This window comes from Cherax quadricarinatus, chromosome 68, assembly GCF_038502225.1.
Source record: "Cherax quadricarinatus isolate ZL_2023a chromosome 68, ASM3850222v1, whole genome shotgun sequence".
In the NCBI taxonomy this organism is placed as follows: domain Eukaryota; kingdom Metazoa; phylum Arthropoda; class Malacostraca; order Decapoda; family Parastacidae; genus Cherax; species Cherax quadricarinatus.
In genome coordinates, this window is record NC_091359.1 from 5,249,659 (window position 1) to 5,273,297 (window position 23,639).

Here is a 23,639-nt window from a genome sequence, read left to right on the forward strand (position 1 = left end):
GTTACATAGTGACAGTAAGAGCGGTTACATAGTGACAGTAAGAGCGGTTACATAGTGACAGTAAGAGCAGTTACCTAGTGACAGTAAGAGCAGTTACATAGTGACAGTAAGAGCAGTTATATAGTGACAGTAAGAGCGGTTACATAGTGACAGTAAGGGCGGTTACATAGTGACAGTAAGAGCGGTTACATAGTGACAGTAAGAGCGGTTACATAGTGACAGTAAGAGCGGTTACATAGTGACAGTAAGAGCAGTTACCTAGTGACAGTAAGAGCAGTTACATAGTGACAGTAAGAGCAGTTATATAGTGACAGTAAGAGCGGTTACATAGTGACAGTAAGAGCGGTTACATAGTGACAGTAAGAGCGGTTACATAGTGACAGTAAGAGCGGTTACATAGTGACAGTAAGAACGGTTACATAGTGACAGTAAGAGCAGTTACATAGTGACAGTAAGAGCAGTTACATAGTGACAGTAAGAGCAGTTACATAGTGACAGTAAGAGCAGTTACATAGTGACAGTAAGAGCAGTTACATAGTGACAGTAAGAGCGGTTACATAGTGACAGTAAGAGCAGTTACATAGTGACAGTAAGAGCAGTTACATAGTGACAGTAAGAGCAGTTATATAGTGACAGTAAGAGCGGTTACATAGTGACAGTAAGAGCAGTTACATAGTGACAGTAAGAGAAGTTACATAGTGACATTAAGAGCAGTTACATAGTGACAGTAAGAGCAGTTACATAGTGACAGTAAGAGCAGTTATATAGTGACAGTAAGAGCGGTTACATAGTGACAGTAAGAGCGGTTACATAGTGACAGTAAGAGCGGTTACATAGTGACAGTAAGAACGGTTACATAGTGACAGTAAGAGCGGTTACATAGTGACAGTAAGAGCAGTACATAGTGACAGTAAGAGCAGTTACATAGTGACAGTAAGAGCGGTTACATAGTGACAGTAAGAGCGGTTACATAGTGACAGTAAGAGCGGTTACATAGTGACAGTAAGCGCAGTTACATAGTGACAGTAAGAGCAGTTACATAGTGACAGTAAGAGCGGTTACATAGTGACAGTAAGAGCAGTTACATAGTGACAGTAAGAGCGGTTACATAGTGACAGTAAGAGCAGTTACATAGTGACAGTAAGAGCAGTTACATAGTGACAGTAAGAGCAGTTACATAGTGACAGTAAGAGCGGTTACTTAGTGACAGTAAGAGCAGTTACATAGTGACAGTAAGAGCGGTTACATAGTGACAGTAAGAGCAGTTAGTCACGCATGACCCACAACAGGAGAAAGTGACTAAGCAGGTACAGGTGGAAATATCGCCACCTTGCTGCCCACCCACCTCCCACCCTCACTCCTGCTTCCCTCCCACCTCCCACCCTCACTCCTGCTGCCCTCCCACCACCCACCCTCACCCATACCTTCGTACCCTCCTCTGGACACTCAAGACTAGGAAATACCTCTTTCAACCTCTAATCTCCTCCCTCAAAAGCAGTATGACAAAGCTATCTTCGCAAAAGAAAAAAAATAATGCTGCAGTAAGCCAACTGACCCATGATAGACGTATGCTTACCTATGCTTATCACACCCAAGCAGTGTATCTTTTGTGTGTGTGGGTGTGTATATATATATATATATATATATATATATATATATATATATATATATATATATATATATATATATATATATATATATATATATATATATATATATATATATATATATATATATATATATATATATATTCTATATATATATATATATATATATATATATATGAAAGATATATATATATATATATATATATATATATATATAACAACACTGCGACTAGCCAAGGACTCGAACCCATGTTGTTTTGACCCGCGTCATTGTGAGCGAAAACCACATGGGTTCGAGTCCTTGGCTAGTCGCAGTGTTGTAATTGATCAATACCACTTGTTCGTGATATTCGCATTGATCCGTTCGTGCAGGACAGTGTCAATCAAACTGCTCATTTATGATGCGTGTGGAATGTGAAGTTTATTGATGATGTGTAAATATGTAAGCTGTTACAGTATGTTAATGTCAGTTGAGTGAATAAGGCTACTTTCAGAATGTCACTGCCTAGAAATTCACTCCTGTGTGCATACACAAACAAAATAGTACTAGCAGTGTATTAGTGGGTGCGTTGAGCTTGGTATTAGCCAGATATGATGAGAATTGTTACTTGTGGAGAGAAAGAGAGAGAGAGGAGGGAATGCAGCGAGTTAGTGTTCTGATTGTACTAGAGAAAATTGTCTTAAGGATCTGTGGCGCTAACAGAGAGAGAGAGAGAAGGGGGAAGGGAAGGGAGGGAGTGTTCACCTGTAAGTCTTTGCAGGGGTTGAGCCTCAGCTTCTGGGCCCTGGTCACTGCTAGGTTCACTCTTGCCTATCTTCGAGACCCCTTATCGTGCCTCTTCTTAATGCTATGTATGGATCCTGCCTCTACCACTCCACTGCCCAAGTTGTTCCATTTCTTGACCACTCTGAGGCTGAAGAAATACTTCCTAACATCTCTGTGACTCATCTGTATTTTCAGCTTCCAGCTGTGTCCTTGTTCTTCTTCCCCGTGTCTCGAACAGTGTGTCTGTGTCCTCTGATATAAATCCAGATGTACTTCTGTTAACCCTTTCTGAGCTTAGTTCCCAGGCCCTTTGTGTATCCATATGCTCTTGTGCTACCGTCCACATGATAGATGTGGGATGTACAATAAACTAACCGCTTCAGTGGGAAAATCTTTGAGCAGGGATGCATCTGACGCGATCCCATCCATCATGCCCTTCGCGTACACTAGAAATGGTACTAGTTACTACTGATCCTTGTGGAACCCCGCTCGTCACTGTGTGTGTGTGTGTGTGTGTGTGTGTGTGCGCGTGTACTCGCCTATTTGTACTCATCTATTTGTGGTTGCAGGGGTCGTGTGTGTGTGTGTGTGTGTGTGTGTGTGTGTGTGTGTGTGTGTGTATGTATGTACTCACCTAATTGTACTCACCTAATTGTGGTTGCAGGGGTCGAGACTCAGCTCCTGGCCCCACCTCTTCACCGAGTGCTACTAGGTCCTCTCTCTCCCTGCTCCATGAGCTTTATCATACCTTATCTTAAAGCTATGTATGGTTCCTGCCTCCACTACTTCACTTGCTAGGCTATTCCACTTCCTGACTAATCTATGACTGAAGAAATACTTCCAAACATCCCTTTGACTCATCTGGGTCTTCAACTTCCAATTGTGACCCCTTGTTTCTGTGTCCCCTCTCTGGAACACCCTGTCTCTGCCCACCTCGTCTATTCCATGCAGTATTTTCTATGTCGTTATGTCTCCCCTAACCCTCCTGTCTTCCAGTGTCGTCGTATGTGTGTGTGTGTGTATATATGTGTGTGTGTGTGTGTGTGTGTGTGTGTGTGTGTGTGTGTGTGTGTGTGTCTGTGTCTGTGTCTGTGTCTGTCTGTGTCTGTGTTTGTGTGTCTTGGTGGGTGGGTTAGAGTTATAGGTGATGTTGGTATGGAAGGGAGGGAGGTATCCAGTCAGTGACTGATAGGCGGGTATGGTCAGTCCAGAGCCTACCTGCCTGCCCACCCACCATCACCTTGCCTGCCTACCTGCTGCCAACTTTCCTGCCCACCTGCGCACCCATCCACTTGCCTGCCTGCCTGCCTGCCTGCCTGCCTGCCTGCCTGCCTGCCTGCCTGCCTGCCTACCTACCTACCTACCTACATACATACGTACCCTTTCCTTTCTGTACAAATATAAAAGGACAAACAGATTAAAACCGAACAGGTCACTGAGTTTTGACGAAATATTTTGAAGAGTATTACAATAATGTAAGAGAAAGCTTAACCCTTACCCGGTCTGTTCACTGAATCACAACAAACAGGTGTCCTACTGATTGATGGACTGATCATCTTTGTTTCACTACTACACCTGCTGCCTCTGTTCGACTGAAGAAACCTACTGTGTAGGCGGAACGTTTCAGCAATAAAGACACCCAACTTTTGCACATGTCTTAATCTAGACAAAAAAGTTGTAGCTGTCCTCTTTATCAGTGTTTCTGTACCACACAGTCAGTCTTATTAATGTTAATGAACAATACAAAATATTACACATGTGTCTTATCCACTTGTAGTCATTGTGAAACATTAATATGACAAGAGAAGTTCATTTTAACCTAAATTAATAGTACTAATGATACGTTACCAAAACCAATGGTAAAAATGCCTGACCCTGAAATATGAAAACAAAAATATTATGTTTTTTTAATATCGAAGTGTAATTTTTCATTTGTTTCAACTTTTATAGACTGTGAATGTTTCAGTTTTTTTTTTTTTTACGTTTTATATACCGGATGTTCTCAGTGTTTTTTTTCACTTGTCATAGACTGGATTTTCCATTTTTTTTAAACTGACTTATGTGCTGGAAATACTTGTTTTGAGAACACGTGTGTTGAAAATACTTGTGTTGCTGCCTGGAAACTGATCAGACTGGTGTTACCAGTGGCATGTGGTAACTCCTCAGTATATTTATGAGAGAACATTTGATAACACTTAAAAATTCCCTGATGCAACGTTGACAACACATTGATGTTGCGTTGCACAGGTCAGTTGATGCTGCTGCAACGTTTGCAATCTTTCATCTGAGTAATAATTATATAGAAAAAAAGATAAAGACTTCTTGGTGGTTGAAAGTGAGGTGAACTGTTAAGCTTGTTAAAAGTGGGTGGTGATGCGGGCGTGGTGGGTGGTGGGCGTGGTGGTGGTGGCGTGGGTGGAGCGTGCTGCCACTACCGCCCACACCACACAACCAAGAGAACAGCACAGCCAACAACCACAAAACTGGGATGGACAGCCTGCATGGTTCCATTCTTCCTGTAAGTTCTCATTTTATAATTTTTTTCGTATATGCACATGCTATGGTTCCCACAATTTACACCAGAGGTGGACCCCATCCTATATATATATATATATGTATATATATGTATATATATGTATATATATATATATATATTATATATATATATATATACACGAAATCAGCTGTGATTTCGTGTATAGGGCAAGGAGGAATAACATCTTGTAGGAGTGAGGAAGAGCCAGTTGTGAGTGTGGGGGAAGTTCGTGAGGCAGTAGGTAAAATGAAAGGGGGTAAGGCAGCCGGGATTGATGGGATAAAGATAGAAATGTTAAAAGCAGGTGGGGATATAGTTTTGGAGTGGTTGGTGCAATTATTTAATAAATGTATGGAAGAGGGTAAGGTACCTAGGGATTGGCAGAGAGCATGCATAGTTCCTTTGTATAAAGGCAAAGGGGATAAAAGAGAGTGCAAAAATTATAGGGGGATAAGTCTGTTGAGTGTACCTGGTAAAGTGTATGGTAGAGTTATAATTGAAAGAATTAAGAGTAAGACGGAGAATAGGATAGCAGATGAACAAGGAGGCTTTAGGAAAGGTAGGGGGTGTGTGGACCAGGTGTTTACAGTGAAACATATAAGTGAACAGTATTTAGATAAGGCTAAAGAGGTCTTTGTGGCATTTATGGATTTGGAAAAGGCGTATGACAGGGTGGATAGGGGGGCAATGTGGCAGATGTTGCAAGTGTATGGTGTAGGAGGTAGGTTACTGAAAGCAGTGAAGAGTTTTTACGAGGATAGTGAGGCTCAAGTTAGAGTATGTAGGAAAGAGGGAAATTTTTTCCCAGTAAAAGTAGGCCTTAGACAAGGATGTGTGATGTCACCGTGGTTGTTTAATATATTTATAGATGGGGTTGTAAGAGAAGTAAATGCGAGGGTCTTGGCAAGAGGCGTGGAGTTAAAAGATAAAGAATCACACACAAAGTGGGAGTTGTCACAGCTGCTCTTTGCCGATGACACTGTGCTCTTGGGAGATTCTGAAGAGAAGTTGCAGAGATTGGTGGATGAATTTGGTAGGGTGTGCAAAAGAAGAAAATTAAAGGTGAATACAGGAAAGAGTAAGGTTATGAGGATAACAAAAAGATTAGGTGATGAAAGATTGAATATCAGATTGGAGGGAGAGAGTATGGAGGAGGTGAACGTATTCAGATATTTGGGAGTGGACGTGTCAGCGGATGGGTCTATGAAAGATGAGGTGAATCATAGAATTGATGAGGGAAAAAGAGTGAGTGGTGCACTTAGGAGTCTGTGGAGACAAAGAACTTTGTCCTTGGAGGCAAAGAGGGGAATGTATGAGAGTATAGTTTTACCAACGCTCTTATATGGGTGTGAAGCGTGGGTGATGAATGTTGCAGCGAGGAGAAGGCTGGAGGCAGTGGAGATGTCATGTCTGAGGGCAATGTGTGGTGTGAATATAATGCAGAGAATTCGTAGTTTGGAAGTTAGGAGGAGGTGCGGGATTACCAAAACTGTTGTCCAGAGGGCTGAGGAAGGGTTGTTGAGGTGGTTCGGACATGTAGAGAGAATGGAGCGAAACAGAATGACTTCAAGAGTGTATCAGTCTGTAGTGGAAGGAAGGCGGGGTAGGGGTCGGCCTAGGAAGGGTTGGAGGGAGGGGGTAAAGGAGGTTTTGTGTGCGAGGGGCTTGGACTTCCAGCAGGCATGCGTGAGCGTGTTTGATAGGAGTGAATGGAGACAAATGGTTTTTAATACTTGACGTGCTGTTGGAGTGTGAGCAAAGTAACATTTATGAAGGGATTCAGGGAAACCGGCAGGCCGGACTTGAGTCCTGGAGATGGGAAGTACAGTGCCTGCACTCTGAAGGAGGGGTGTTAATGTTGCAGTTTAAAAACTGTAGTGTAAAGCACCCTTCTGGCAAGACAGTGATGGAGTGAATGATGGTGAAAGTTTTTCTTTTTCGGGCCACCCTGCCTTGGTGGGAATCGGCCGGTGTGATAATAAATAATAAATAAATAACATATATATATATATACATATATATATATATACATATATATATATATATATATACATATATATAAAACCACAGCTGGGAATTATGAAGTTCAAGGCTCTGTACCAACACTTCATCAGCATCTTGGTATATAGGAAAATGGGAAAATCTCGTTTGTGAATCTTTTTTTCCTTGATTTTCCCAGTTCCCTGGTTGCCTGGCTGCTCAGCAGGTACTGATGCAGCATAAACACCTTCAACTTCATATGCAGTTGTTTTTCCGGTATATAAGACGCGAAACAAAAGTATTAGTAATTATGTACAAGGGTTAATGACCCTCTTATTTTACGCTAAAGTGTAACACACAGTCTACCCTTGTCCCTGAACTTGAGCATATAAGGCGCAGGCTGATTATCCAAGACTTTTTGTGGGAAAAAAGGCGCGTCTTGTATGCCGGAAAATACGGTAATTCCCCTCCCCTCATCCCATTTTTTTTCTTATTGTATAATTATATAAATGTAAAATAGCTAAATCTGTAAGGGTTATTCAATTAGAGCTATTTTATGTAGCTGTTAGAATGAATATATTGTTCTGTGTATTTATGTTTTAAAATCCAGACCTGTACGAGTAGTGTTTGTGGAAGTCTAGTATCTTGTTGCAAGCTAATGTTGTAAACACGTCCAGTATGACAGATACTTGTGTGTATTCACTTATTTGTAGTTGCAGGGATCGGTTTATAGCTCCTGGCCCCGCCTCTTCACTGATCGGTACTAGGTCCTCTCTCTCCCTGTTCCATGAGCTTTATCAAACCTCATCTTAAAACTATGTATGGTTCCTACCTCCATTACGTCACTTCCCAGGCTATTCCACTTCCTGACAACTCTATGACTGAAGAAATACTTCCTAATATCTATCTGACTCATCTGAGTCTTTAACTTCAATTGTGATCTCTTGTTTCTGTGTCCCCTCTCTGGAACATCCTGTCTCTATCCACCTTTCTTGGTAGGATACTCCCCTTACCTCTGGGATTAGTCTTGTTGCAAACCTTTGCACTTTCTCTAATTCCTTGAAGTGCTTGTTCAGGTGTGTTTTACAAACTGGTGCAGCATACTCCAATATGGGCATGACGTAAACGGTGTACAGAGTCTTGAACGATTCCTTACTGAGGTACCGGAACTATTCTCAGGTTAGCCAGCCCCTCAAGGAAGGTTCCTTGATGTTGGTGAGGGGCTCTTGATTTAGGGAATTGGATCTGTGCTCCAGTTCCCCGAATTAAGCCTGAATGCCTTCCACATATCCCCCCCCCCCAGGCGCTGTATAATCCTCCGGGTTTAGCGCTTCCCCCTTGATTATAATAATAATAATAATCAGGTTAGCCAGGCGCCCATATACTGCAGCAGTTATCTGGTTGTGTGTGTGTATTCTCACCTAATTGTAATTGCAGGGGTCAAGTCACAGCTTCTGGCCCCACCTCTTCACTGGTAGCTACTAGGTCCACTCTCTCTCCCTGCTTCTTAAAGCTATGTATGGATCCTGCCTCCACTACATCACTTCCCAGACTATTTCACTTCCTGACAACTCTGTGACTGAAGAAATACTTCTTAACATCTCTGTGATTCATCCGAGTCTTCAACTTCCAATTGTGACCCCTTGTTGCTGTGTCCCATCTCTGGAACATCCTGTCTCTGTCCACCTTGTCAATTACTCTCAGTATTTTATATGTCGTTATCATATCCCCCCTATCTCTCCTGTCTTCCAGTGTAGTCTGGTCAATTTTCCTTAACCTCTCCTCGTAGGACATGCCCCTTAGCTCCGGGACTAGTCTTGTTGCAAACCTTTGCACTTTCTCTAATTTAATTACATGCTTGGCTAGGTGTGAGTTCCAAACTGTATCACAGAAGCCTGACATACACGGTGTACAGGGTCCTGAATGATTCCTTATTAAGATGTCGGAATGCTGTTCTTAGGTTTGCTAGGCGCCCGTATGCTGCAGCAGTTATTTGGTTGATGTGCACCTCAGGAGATGTGCTCGGTATTATACTCACCCCAAGATCCTTTTCCTTGAGTGAGGTTTGTAGTCATTGCCCCCTAGACTGTACTCCGTCTGCGGTGTGTGTGTGTGGACTCGTCTATTTGTGCTTGCAGGGGGTCGAGACTCAGCTCCTGGCCTGTGTGTGTGTGTGTGTGTGTGTGTGTGATCGTACACTTCCAGAGAGTGAGGAAGTGAGAGTGAGAGAGAGTGGATCAGGTGTGGCAGTATGGGTTGTCAGAGTGCCAGGCTATATCTGGGGCCACTTGTCACTTCCCCCTTCATAACCTGACCCCTTGGCACTCCTTAGTGCCACCCCTCCTTAGTGCCTTTCAATACTAATATCCAACATAAGTAATTTGTTGAGATGTATCATGTGTTACAATGTATCATGTTAAACATAGTCTTAAGTGTTATGTCATGTTAAACATTGTCTTAAGTGTTATATCATATTAAACATTGTCTTAAGTGTTACATCATGTTAAACATCGTCATATGTCTCCAAATATCAGTAGTATATAATACCAACAAGGTATCTTTATTAAGTAGACGTTTCGCCAACAAGTGGCTTTATCAATATTATACAGAAAACTGAAAAGGTAGAAGATGAAGTACCGAGTCCCTCAGCCTAGAAGCAGGTGTTCAGTACCGCAGTCTTGATGAATCTGAATCACTGGCAGGAGTCAGATGAGCCAACGGTAGCAAGTAGTTACATACCTGGAGGGTGTTCCGGGGGTCAGTGCCCCCGCGGCCCTCTCCTTAAAGCCTCACAGTGGATCAGGACCTGATCAGCCAGGCTGTTGCTGCTAGCCGCACGCAATTCAACGTATGAACCACAGTCCGACTAGTCAGGTACTGACTTTAGGTATCTGTCCAGCTCTCTTGAAGTCAGCCAGATGTCTCTGTACCAAGATTCCAGGTTGCTGCAGTGTCTGACAACATGAGGATATCCTCAACCACTCAAGAATACATGATGTATTTACAGTTTCAAAAATGAGGGAAAGTGAGGAATTATAGACACTTGTGCCACACTAGAGTATCATTATTGTGGAAACGTTTCGCCAACCTATGGCTTCCTCAGTCCAGTACAGAGAAGGGATGAAGATCAGAAGGAGTTTGACGTAATCAGTAATTCAGCCTGGAGTCAACTCCAGGCTGAAGGAATTATTACCTCAAACTCCTACTGATCTTCAACCCCCCTTCTCTGCATTGGACTGAGAAAGCCACTGGATGATAAAACATTTCCACAATAAAGATACCCAATTGTTGCACATATGTCTTGATTCGTCATCCTGTCGGCCCTCTGAACCATTTATCTGCAAGGGAAAATGTGTTTTGGTGGGGAAAGGTTGTGAGCTCTGGGTGTTTGGTGGTTGTGGTGGTAGGGGTAGCGCCGCAGGGCCACCCCTCACAAACTAGTTCTGCTAGGTGACCTAGGGTGAGTGTACACCAGTGGTGTGGCTGGCCACTAACATTATCACAAGCCATTTATTCCCGTTTAGTCTACTCCCATTATACCTAATCTGTAAATGTCCTCTATATTTTTGATAGAAATAGTATGATATCGACAGGTCCAAGTCGGACCGAAGCATTATCATAAACTTTCTCTCTCTCTCTCTCTCTCTCTCTCTCTCTCTCTCTCTCTCTCTCTCTCTCTCTCTCTCTCTCTCTCTCTCTCTCTCTCTCTCTCTCTCTCTCTCTCTCTCTCTCTCTCTCTCTCTCTCTCTCCTATGTGCGGGTTATTTGTGTATTGTTCCCTTCACGGTATTGTCACTTGTTCTTTAATACATGCAAGTTGTCGGAAAAAAGACGCTAAATACAAACAGTACGATTTTATATTGGAAACATATCGGCCCTGGGACTGGAGTTGCTCCAGATAGGAGCAGATCAAATGGGAAGTAGACCAAATTGAAGGAGATACAACCATGGTACCGGATAACACGACGTGAAGGAGATACAGCCATGGTACCGGATACCAACACGACGTGAAGGAGACCGATTAAGTCGAGCCGGTGAGGTTGGCTTATTCGGGGAATGAACATTTGTTTTTGGTATAACTCTGCGGAAATCAGTCAGAACATAACGACAAAAAATATGTATAATTGATTTTAAGTAATATTAAATGAATTTAACTTGATCTATGATATATAAAGCAGAACTTAGTTAAGAAAAACAATATGTTAGTTTAAGCGAGGTTAGGTGAAGCTTCTGAGTCAGTTCTAGTCCAAAAATAAATTTTTTTATATCATTGTCAACGAAAAAAAATTATCATTCTGTTTACCTGGAGTTTACCTGGAGAGAGTTTCGGGGGTCAACGCCCCCGCGGCCCGGTCTGTGACCAGGCCTCCTGGTGGATCAGCGCCTGATCAACCAGGCTGTTGCTGCTGGCTGCACGCAAACCAACGTACGAGCCACAGCCCGGCTGATCAGGAACTGACTTTAGGTGCTTGTCCAGTGCCAGCTTGAAGACTGCCAGGGGTCTGTTGGTAATCCCCCTTATGTGTGCTGGGAGGCAGTTGAACAGTCTCGGGCCCCTGACACTTATTGTATGGTCTCTTAACGTACTAGTGACACCCCTGCTTTTCATTGGGGGGATGGTGCATCGTCTACCAAGTCTTTTGCTTTCTGTAAAAGATTTTTTTGGAAAAAGTTAATTTTTAAGGGAGTTCGGCCTATACGGCAAGTTTGGCTGATTAGGCACAATATACATGTGTATATACCCGCCCAGAAACAGGCGGGTATATACAGAGAATAATCGTAGTCAGCAGGATTCGAAGCCATGTCATAGATGCTTCAAAAGCTGGACAGCCTTGTTTAAAAACCATATTTCTCCCCAGCCCAGGCACACCAGTGGGCCTCAAGCATGGTTACAAGCTATTTCATTGTTTTCCTCCGGCCTTGTAAACAAGGCTGGCCAGCTTTTGAGGCATCTGTAGCGGAGTGGTGTACAGCGTCACTTGGGAACCTTGCCAACCTTCGTGATGTGGCTTCGAATCCTGCTGACTGCGATTATTCTCTATATATCTGGGATGTGGCTGAGTGTAGAAAGTACTGTGTACCATGATACAGTGTGTGCAGGTTCAAATCCTGCTGTGGACTGAAAGATAATGTTCGTTAAAAGTTCGCCCGTTTGCGAGTTGTGTGTGTGTGTGTGTGTGTTAGTTACCATTTTGTCCTAGGCACATGTCGATTAGACACTAGGCCTGTTGTGTGTAGGTAGGTGTGTGTGTGTGTGTACTCACCTAATTGTGGTTGCAGGGGTCGAGACTCAGCTCCTGGCCCCGCCTCTTCACTGATCGCTACTAGGTCCTCTCCCTCTCTGCTTCCTGAGCTTTGTCATACCTCTTCTTAAAACTATGTATGGTTCCTGCCTCCACTACTTCACTTGCTAGGCTATTCCACTTCCTGACGACTCTATGACTGAAGAAATACTTCCTAACGTCCCTGTGACTCGTCTCGTGTGTGTGTGTGTGTGTGTGTGTGTGTGTGTGTGTGTGTGTGTGTGTGTGTGTGTGTGTGTGTGTGTATGTGTCATTAGCATAGCCAAGCTGAAATATTAGCTCCTGGCACACTTGATCATGCCAGTTGATTAATAATAATAATATCATCGTTAGTTACCACAAGTACAGTGGCCCCCGGTTTTCTGCCGGTGTGGAAATTATACAATTTGGATTTTGAGCACTTTTTTTCAGTGAAATTTTCCCCCCAGGTTTCATCCATTGTGTGTGTGTGTGTGGTGTGTGTGTGTGTGTGTGTGGTGTGTGTGTGTGTGTGTGTGTGTGTGTGTGTGTGTGTGTGTGTGTGTGTGTGTGTGTGTGTGTGTGTGTGTGTGTGTGATGAAACTAGCACTGCTTCTTGAAACGTCGTTTATTCACTACTAGTTTCCGAGTTAACTCTGAAATTAGTCGTGAATGTTTCTAGTAGTAGTGGTGGTGGTGCTGATTTTCATCTTCCTTATAAGACTTGCATACTTGTGACTTGTGGGTGTTACTCAACACTTGTAATATCAGGCTTGTGTCATGTATAAATGATGTGGCTCGTACACGGAAGTACATTGAATTACACCTAGTTCTATTTCTAAGTGGCTCGCCGGTATGATCCCGGCCCGGGTGCAAAATCTGCTGAGAAGAACTATGTACTTCTGTCTAGATTAACGACTGTTTTGTATTACCTAGGTGTACGAGTTATGAATAGAAAAGCAGAAGGCTGTCTCCCCACCCTCTATCACTCCCCACGTGAAAATGGGTGGAAAAATACTCCATAACATATTTAAAAAATGGCATGGCATTTATTGTGGAACTGGATGGAAGACGTGAACAACTTATAATAAATTAATACTTTTCTTTCATAAACTACTCGTATTACTCCACTACCACTCACAGCTCTGCGGATCAGTAGTTTTTTATGCTGGCTACCACCAGTGCTGCCATGGCTGCCACAACAATCTATTTCTACAACTGCTATTATTGATTTGGTTGCCTAGTTGACAGTTGATCTTCTTGGATACTGAACAAACAAACATCAAGATATTTTTATTTTATATTGCCTCATCAGCTTAATGTATAAGATAGTCCACAGAGGTTTAACATGGGTTTACTGACTTGTATCATAGAGGTTGTGTCTTGTATCATAGAGGTTGTCACTTGTATCATAGAGGTTGTGTCTTGTATCATAGAGGTTGTGACTTGTATCATAGAGGTTGTGACTTGTATCATAGAGGTTGTGTCTTGTATCATAGAGGTTGTGACTTGTATCATAGAGGTTGTGTCTTGTATCATAGAGGTTGTGTCTTGTATCATAGAGGTTGTGTCTTGTATCATAGAGGTTGTGACTTGTATCATAGAGGTTGTGACTTGTATCATAAAAGTTGTGACTTGTATCATAGAGGTTGTGACTTGTATCATAGAGGTTGTGTCTTGTATCATAGAGGTTGTGACTTGTATCATAGAGGTTGTGTCTTGTATCATAGAGGTTGTGTCTTGTATCATAGAGGTTGTGACTTGTATCATAGAGGTTGTGACTTGTATCATAGAGGTTGTGTCTTGTATCATAGAGGTTGTGACTTGTATCATAGAGGTTGTGTCTTGTATCATAGAGGTTGTGTCTTGTATCATAGAGGTTGTCACTTGTATCATAGAGGTTGTTGCTTGTATCATAGAGGTTGTGACTTGTATCATAGAGGTTGTTGCTTGTATCATAGAGGTTATGACTTGTATCATAGAGGTTGTGACTTGTATCATAGAGGTTGTGTCTTGTATCATAGAGGTTGTGTCTTGTATCATAGAGGTTGTGTCTTGTATCATAGAGGTTGTGACTTGTATCATAGAGGTTGTGACTTGTATCATAGAGGTTGTGACTTGTATCATAGAGGTTGTGACTTGTATCATAGAGGTTGTGTCTTGTATCATAGAGGTTGTGTCTTGTATCATAGAGGTTGTGTCTTGTATCATAGAGGTTGTGACTTGTATCATAGAGGTTGTTGCTTGTATCATAGTTGTGACTTGTATCATAGAGGTTGTTGCTTGTACTAGAGGTGTTGTATCATAGAGGTTGTGTTGTATCATAGAGGTGTATCATAGAGGTTGTGACTTGTATCATAGAGGTTGTGTCTTGTATCATAGAGGTTGTGACTTGTATCATAGAGGTTGTGACTTGTATCATAAAAGTTGTGACTTGTATCATAGAGGTTGTGACTTGTATCATAGAGGTTGTGTCTTGTATCATAGAGGTTGTGACTTGTATCATAGAGGTTGTGACTTGTATCATAGAGGTTGTGACTTGTATCATAGAGGTTGTCACTTGTATCATAGAGGTTGTGTCTTGTATCATAGAGGTTGTGTCTTGTATCATAGAGGTTGTGTCTTGTATCATAGAGGTTGTGACTTGTATCATAGAAGTTGTGACTTGTATCAAAGAGGTGTCTTGTATCATAGAGGTTGTGACTTGTATCAAAGAGGTTGTGACTTGTATCATAGAGGTTGTGACTTGTATCATAGAGGTTGTGACTTGCATCATAGAGGTTGTGCCTTGTATCATAGAGGTTGTGACTTGTATCATAGAGGTTGTGTCTTGTATCATAGAGGTTGTGTCTTGTATCATAGAGGTTGTGTCTTGTTAGGTAAGACACATATGCAACAGTTAGGTATCTTTATTTCGAAACGTTTCGCCTACACAGTAGGCTTCTTCAGTCGAGTACAGAAAAGTTGATAGAAGCAGAAGATACTTGAAGACGATGTAATCAGTCCATCACCCTTAAAGTTTTGAGGTGGTCAGTCCCTCAGTCTGGAGAAGAGCATTGTTCCGTTGTCTGAAACAATATGAAGTTGAAGTGACAGGATGGAGCCTTTATATAGTGCCAGGAGGTGAGACGTAGGTTGCTTTGGGAGGGCAGGTCCCTCTCAAACCCAGCCGTTCTCACTAGTAGAGGTCGAAGTTGATGGTCTGTACCAAGATACCCTTGTGTTGCAGTGTCTGACAGAATGAACATTAAAATGGTATAAAATACCGACAGATTGTTAGGTAAGACACATATGCAACAGTTAGGTATCTTTATTTCGAAACGTTTCGCCTACACAGTAGGCTTCTTCAGTCGAGTACAGAAAAGGGACCTGCCCTCCCAAAGCAACCTACGTCTCACCTCCTGGCACTATATAAAGGCTCCATCCTGTCACTTCAACTTCATATTGTTTCAGACAACGGAACAATGCTCTTCTCCAGACTGAGGGACTGACCACCTCAAAACTTTAAGGGTGATGGACTGATTACATCGTCTTCAAGTATCTTCTGCTTCTATCAACTTTTCTGTACTCGACTGAAGAAGCCTACTGTGTAGGCGAAACGTTTCGAAATAAAGATACCTAACTGTTGCATATGTGTCTTACCTAACAATCTGTCGGTATTTTATACCATTTTAATGTTCATTCTGTCAGACACTGCAACACAAGGGTATCTTGGTACAGACCATCAACTTCGACCTCTACTAGTGAGAACGGCTGGGTTTGAGAGGGACCTGCCCTCCCAAAGCAACCTACGTCTCACCTCCTGGCACTATATAAAGGCTCCATCCTGTCACTTCAACTTCATATTGTTTCAGACAACGGAACAATGCTCTTCTCCAGACTGAGGGACTGACCACCTCAAAACTTTAAGGGTGATGGACTGATTACATCGTCTTCAAGTATCTTCTGCTTCTATCAACTTTTCTGTACTCGACTGAAGAAGCCTACTGTGTAGGCGAAACGTTTCGAAATAAAGATACCTAACTGTTGCATATGTGTCTTACCTAACAATCTGTCGGTATTTTATACCATTTTAATGTTCAGGTTGTGTCTTGTATCATAGAGGTTGTGACTTGTATCATAGAGGTTGTGACTTGTATCATGGAGGTTGTGACTTGTATCATAGAGGTTGTGAATTGTATCATAGAGGTTGTGTCTTGTATCATAGAGGTTGTGTCTTGTATCATAGAGGTTGTGACTTGTATCATAGAGGTTGTGACTTGTATCATGGAGGTTGTGACTTGTATGATAGAGGTTGTGACTTGTATTATAGAGGTGACTTGTATCATTGAGGTTGTGGTTTGTATCATAGAGGTTGTGACTTGTATCATGGAGGTTGTGACTTGTATGATAGAGGTTGTGACTTGTATTATAGAGGTGACTTGTATCATTGAGGTTGTGGTTTGTATCATAGAGGTTGTGACTTGTATCATAGAGGTTGTGACTTGTATCATAGAGGTTGTGACTTGTTTCATAGAGGTTGTGACTTGTATTATAGAGGTGACTTGTATCATTGAGGTTGTGACTTGTATCATAGAGGTTGTGACTTGTATCATAGAGGTTGTGACTTGTATCATAGAGGTTGTGACTTGTATCATAGAGGTTGTGGCTTGTATCATAGAGGTTGTGGCTTGTATCATAGAGGTTGTGACTTGTATCATAGAGGTTGTGACTTGTTTCATAGAGGTTGTGGCTTGTATCATAGAGGTTGTGACTTGTATCATAGAGGTTGTGACTTGTATCATAGAGGTTGTGTCTTGTATCATAGAGGTTGTGGCTTGTATCATAGAGGTTGTGACTTGTATCATAGAGGTTGTGTCTTGTATCATAGAGGTTGTGACTTGTATCATAGAGGTTGTGACTTGTATCATAGAGGTTGCGTCTTGTATCATAGAGGTTGTGTCTTGCATCATAGAGGTTGCGTCTTGTATCATAGAGGTTGCGTCTTGTATCATAGAGGTTGTGGCTTGTATCATAGAGGTTGTGGCTTGTATCATAGAGGTTGTGACTTGTATCATAGTGGTTGTGTCTTGCATCATAGAGGTTGTGTCAATGTGTTGTTGTGGGTAAGCATTGTACATTTTTTGCGTCAAAGCTTTGAATGAGTCTTCAGTGCCAGCGCCTTGGAGAGTCTTACACTTCCCTTCCTGTTCCTCCTTTTCTCCCTCGTCCCTTCTGCCTTCATCCTCCTCCCCCTATACCCCTCCCTTTAACCTTCCTCCTCCCATCTCTTCCTCCCCCCCCCCTCCTTAATGCAGCATCCTGTGTACGGGAGAGACTATCTTAAGAGATGGTAATAATAATAATATTTATTTCTACAAGTACATGACACAACTTATACAGACCATAGCTGACATCAGTAACATACTATATAGAAAGCTCCTGGTTATTTAAAGCATCCTGTGTTAATTTTGTTAAAAAATGCAACCCACACCAATCGACTAAACACTCAAGTATCTTATCTACTGCTAGATGAATAAGGACAGCAGGTACCTACTTACTGCTAGGTGAACATGGACAGCAGGTGTCTTAAGAAAACGTGCCCCAATGTTTTCACCCGTACCGGGGATCGAACCACGGACTTCATTGTGTGAGCTTAGTACGCTACCAACTGAGCTACTGGACACCTAATTCCCAAGTACTAGTAACTTAGTTATGCTGGAAGGAAACTTTTGAAGCTGTCGTAACTGATGAAGCTGTCGTAACTGACGAACCCATACTGGAACACTTGACGATATTCTCATTGTCCTACTGAAATCTCCTGGTTCAGCCTGACAGATTTCAACACTGTATGAAGACCATCCTACGTGGTGGAGTATGACAGGGAAACATAGCTAGCTTTGCTCCCGCTGTGTAGCAAGCACCAGACGAGCCTGTCCCAAGGCCGGGATTTGGAGTAGGAAAACTCTCGGAACGCGTCAAAGGTATATCAAAGGTCAAGGTAGCCATCATATAGTTGATGTTGATGTATCCAATTTTTGTTTAATAAACAAATCCAGCATCCTGCCTCCCAGCTGTGCCTATTCAGAATAGAATGTAAAAGATATAAACACCGTTTTTCCAGTGGGCAGCGGAGAATAATGTGACACTCAGTGGTGATCAGTTTCAGTTGCTTATACATGGAAAGAATAAAGAACTCCAAAGGGACACTGTATACAAAACTCGAGAGGCTCATCAAATAGTACGAAAGAAACACGTGCAAGACCTGGGAGTAATTATGTTAGCTGACCTTTTTTTTTCAAAGAACACAATAAGACCAAGGTCACGACAGCCAGGAAGGTGACGGGATGGATAATGGAAACTTTCAAAACAAGCGAAATAGCGCCAATGATATACATCCTACAAGGTGGATCTTGCTAAAAAAATGAATTATTTTTTATAGCCATAAGCTACTAGAGTAAACTTGGTTCCACAGAATCAGAGGTGATGGTGTTTCCATTGGTTGCTTTCCAGAAGTGCCCCGACTGCGAATACAAGACCTAATGTTTACTTGAAAAAATGAAGAAATTCTTACCATAAAACTGACCAAACAAGTCAGCAGGGAAGCCTGGCCTTAGTCTGAACTGCAGAGAGTAGTAGAACCTTAGAAATGGGTGACAGATATATCATAGGACACTGTTGTATTTCATTGAAAATGAACGTGGAAAAGACATGTACAGTTCAGGATATTTATTAAAGGAAACGTTTCGCCACGAGTGGCTTCTTCAGTCCTAATACAGAGATAACTAAGACAACGAGTTTATATAGTGGTAAAAGTCAGGTGGAAAGCCGCGAGGGGTAGTAGTTGTAGTAGTAGTACGACTGTGGTGAAATGGGTTTGAGAAGGGTCTGTCAACATGTGTTACAGGGGTCTCCAGAATGGGTAATATCCTGTTGATTAGAAGTTTGCATATATTGTAATTTCCGGACTTTTGATGGATAGTGTTACTGACAGAAATTAGGACAGCCTCTATACATTTTCGCCCTCTTAAATCTTCTTCCTTAATGACTAATCAAGCCTCACTGAATTTCATGAAGTGTCCAATACCGTCCCTGTTGGGTGGGAATAATTGGTTTTGAGAAAGACCTACCCTGTATGGGCCAGTACACCTGCTGCAATGTTCCTTAATTCTTATGTTCAGATGGCTTGTTTTGTTTGGTGTTTGTAGCTCTATTTAGGGCATGAGAGATAGAGCTGGAACAGATACAGAGATCATTTACAGCCCACATAGATCCAATAAAACATTTAAATTATTGGGAACGCTTGAAAGTCTTGTATATACTCACCACAATGTACCACACAACTTGTGTGGTATGTTAACCACCACACAACTTGTGTAGTGATAGATTGTGTGGTACATTGTAGTGATGGATGGTTGTGTGGTATAGTGTGGTGATGGATGGTTGTGTGGTATAGTGTAGTGATGGATGGTTGTGTGGTAGTGTGGTGATGGATGGTTGTGTGGTATAGTGTAGTGATGGATGGTTGTGTGGTATAGTGTAGTGATGGATGGTTGTGTGGTATAGTGTAGTGATGGATGGTTGTGTGGTATAGTGTAGTGATGGATGGTTGTGTGGTATAGTGTAGTGATGGATGGTTGTGTGGTATAGTGTAGTGATGGATGGTTGTGTGGTATAGTGTAGTGATGGATGGTTGTGTGGTATAGTGTGGTGATGGATGGTTGTGTGGTATAGTGTGGTGATGGATGGTTGTGTGGTATAGTGTAGTGATGGATGGTTGTGTGGTATAGTGTGGTGATGGATGGTTGTGTGGTATAGTGTAGTGATGGATGGTTGTGTGGTATAGTGTAGTGATGGATGGTTGTGTGGTATAGTGTAGTGATGGATGGTTGTGTGGTATAGTGTAGTGATGGATGGTTGTGTGGTATAGTGTAGTGATGGATGGTTGTGTGGTATAGTGTAGTGATGGATGGTTGTGTGGTATAGTGTAGTGATGGATGGTTGTGTGGTATAGTGTGGTGATGGATGGTTGTGTGGTATAGTGTGGTGATGGATGGTTGTGTGGTATAGTGTGGTGATGGATGGTTGTGTGGTATAGTGTGGTGATGGATGGTTGTGTGGTATAGTGTGGTGATGGATGGTTGTGTGGTATAGTGTGGTGATGGATGGTTGTGTGGTATAGTGTGGTGATGGATGGTTGTGTGGTATAGTGTGGTGATGGATGGTTGTGTGGTATAGTGTGGTGATGGATGGTTGTGTGGTATAGTGTAGTGATGGATGGTTGTGTGGTATAGTGTGGTGATGGATGGTTGTGTGGTATAGTGTGGTGATGGATGGTTGTGTGGTATAGTGTGGTGATGGATGGTTGTGTGGTATAGTGTGGTGATGGATGGTTGTGTGGTATAGTGTGGTGATGGATGGTTGTGTGGTATGGTGATGGATGGTTGTGTTGTATAGTGTGGTGATGGATGGTTGTGTTGTATAGTGTGGTGATGGATGGTTGTGTGGTATAGTGTGGTGATGGATGGTTGTGTGGTATAGTGTGGTGATGGATGGTTGTGTGGTATAGTGTGGTGATGGATGGTTGTGTGGTATAGTGTGGTGATGGATGGTTGTGTGGTATAGTGTGGTGATGGATGGTTGTGTGGTATAGTGTGGTGATGGATGGTTGTGTGGTATGGTGATGGATGGTTGTGTGGTATAGTGTGGTGATGGATGGTTGTGTGGTATAGTGTGGTGATGGATGGTTGTGTGGTATAGTGTGGTGATGGATGGTTGTGTGGTATAGTGTGGTGATGGATGGTTGTGTTGTATAGTGTGGTGATGGATGGTTGTGTGGTATAGTGTGGTGATGGATGGTTGTGTGGTATAGTGTGGTGATGGATGGTTGTGTGATATAGTGTGGTGATGGATGGTTGTGTGGTATAGTGTGGTGATGGATGGTTGTGTGGTATAGTGTGGTGATGGATGGTTGTGTGGTATAGTGTGGTGATGGATGGTTGTGTGGTATGGTGATGGATGGTTGTGTGGTATGGTGATGGATGGTTGTGTGGTATAGTGTGGTGATGGATGGTTGTGTGGTATAGTGTGGTGATGGATGGTTGTGTGGTATAGTGTGGTGATGGATGGTTGTGTGGTATGGTGATGGATGGTTGTGTGGTATAGTGTGGTGATGGATGGTTGTGTGGTATAGTGTGGTGATGGATGGTTGTGTGGTATAGTGTGGTGATGGATGGTTGTGTGGTATAGTGTGGTGATGGATGGTTGTGTGGTATAGTGTGGTGATGGATGGTTGTGTGGTATAGTGTGGTGATGGATGGTTGTGTGGTCTAGTGTGGTGATGGAAGGTTTTGTTGTATAGTGTGGTGATGGATGGTTGTGTTGTATAGTGTGGTGATGGATGGTTGTGTGGTATAGTGTGGTGATGGATGGTTGTGTGGTATAGTGTGGTGATGGATGGTTGTGTGGTATAGTGTGGTGATGGATGGTTGTGTGGTATAGTATGGTGATGGATGGTTGTGTGGTATAGTGTGGTGATGGATGGTTGTGTGGTATAGTGTGGTGATGGATGGTTGTGTGGTATGGTGATGGATGGTTGTGTGGTATAGTGTGGTGATGGATGGTTGTGTGGTATAGTGTGGTGATGGATGGTTGTGTGGTATAGTGTGGTGATGGATGGTTGTGTGGTATAGTGTGGTGATGGATGGTTGTGTGATATGGTGATGGATGGTTGTGTGGTATAGTGTGGTGATGGATGGTTGTGTGGTATAGTGTGGTGATGGATGGTTGTGTGGTATAGTGTGGTGATGGATGGTTGTGTGGTATAGTGTGGTGATGGATGGTTGTGTGGTATAGTGTGGTGATGGATGGTTGTGTGGTATGGTGATGGATGGTTGTGTTGTATAGTGTGGTGATGGATGGTTGTGTGGTATAGTGTGGTGATGGATGGTTGTGTGGTATGGTGATGGATGGTTGTGTGGTATAGTGTGGTGATGGATTGTTGTGTGGTATAGTGTGGTGATGGATGGTTGTGTGGTATGGTGATGGATGGTTGTGTGGTATAGTGTGGTGATGGACGGTTGTGTGATATGGTGATGGATGGTTGTGTGGTATAGTGTGGTGATGGATGGTTGTGTTGTATAGTGTGGTGATGGATGGTTGTGTGGTATGGTGATGGATGGTTGTGTTGTATAGTGTGGTGATGGATGGTTGTGTGATATGGTGATGGATGGTTGTGTGGTATAGTGTGGTGATGGATGGTTGTGTGGTATAGTGTGGTGATGGATGGTTGTGGTATAGTGTGGTGATGGATGGTTGTGTGGTATAGTGTGGTGATGGATGGTTGTGTGGTATGGTGATGGATGGTTGTGTGGTATAGTGTGGTGATGGATGGTTGTGTTGTATAGTGTGGTGATGGATGGTTGTGTGGTATAGTGTGGTGATGGATGGTTGTGTGGTATAGTGTGGTGATGGATGGTTGTGTGGTATAGTGTGGTGATGGATGGTTGTGTGGTATAGTGTGGTGATGGATGGTTGTGTGGTATAGTGTGGTGATGGATGGTTGTGTGGTATAGTGTGGTGATGGATGGTTGTGTGGTATAGTGTGGTGATGGATGGTTGTGTGGTATAGTATGGTGATGGATGGTTGTGTGGTATAGTGTGGTGATGGATGGTTGTGTGGTATAGTGTGGTGATGGATGGTTGTGTGGTATAGTGTGGTGATGGATGGTTGTGGTATAGTGTGGTGATGGATGGTTGTGTGGTATAGTGTGGTGATGGATGGTTGTGTGGTATGGTGATGGATGGTTGTGTGGTATAGTGTGGTGATGGACGGTTGTGGTATAGTGTGGTGATGGATGGTTGTGTGGTATAGTGTGGTGATGGATGGTTGTGTTGTATAGTGTGGTGATGGATGGTTGTGTGGTATAGTGTGGTGATGGATGGTTGTGTGGTATAGTGTGGTGATGGATGGTTGTGTGGTATAGTGTGGTGATGGATGGTTGTGTGGTATAGTGTGGTGATGGATGGTTGTGTGGTATAGTATGGTGATGGATGGTTGTGTGGTATAGTGTGGTGATGGATGGTTGTGTGGTATAGTGTGGTGATGGATGGTTGTGTGGTATAGTGTGGTGATGGATGGTTGTGGTATAGTGTGGTGATGGATGGTTGTGTGGTATAGTGTGGTGATGGATGGTTGTGTGGTATGGTGATGGATGGTTGTGTGGTATAGTGTGGTGATGGACGGTTGTGGTATAGTGTGGTGATGGATGGTTGTGTGGTATAGTGTGGTGATGGATGGTTGTGGTATAGTGTGGTGATGGATGGTTGTGTGGTATAGTGTGGTGATGGATGGTTGTGTGGTATAGTGTAGTGATGGATGGTTGTGTGGTATAGTGTGGTGATGGATGGTTGTGTGGTATAGTGTGGTGATGGATGGTTGTGTGGTATAGTGTGGTGATGGATGGTTGTGTGGTATGGTGATGGATGGTTGTGTGGTATAGTGTGGTGAT

The 23,639-nt window shown here is 42.7% G+C and overlaps 1 protein-coding gene across 4 annotated transcripts in view; it reads left to right on the forward strand.

Annotated features, from left to right (window-relative positions):
- Nucleotides 1-23,639, forward strand: part of LanB2 (laminin subunit gamma-1) — a 168,866-nt gene that overhangs the window by 79,744 nt on the left and 65,483 nt on the right. For 2 of the 4 annotated variants that reach the window (XM_070099619.1, XM_070099618.1), the window contains one exon: nucleotides 4,324-4,891. The exons of the other annotated variants lie outside the window; for them this stretch is intronic. In XM_070099619.1, coding sequence (XP_069955720.1) covers nucleotides 4,747-4,891 — 145 coding nt within the window. In that variant the 5' untranslated portion in view covers nucleotides 4,324-4,746. Of the gene's footprint in view, nucleotides 1-4,323; nucleotides 4,892-23,639 lie in introns of those variants that run through there. 4 annotated transcript variants of the gene reach the window in all.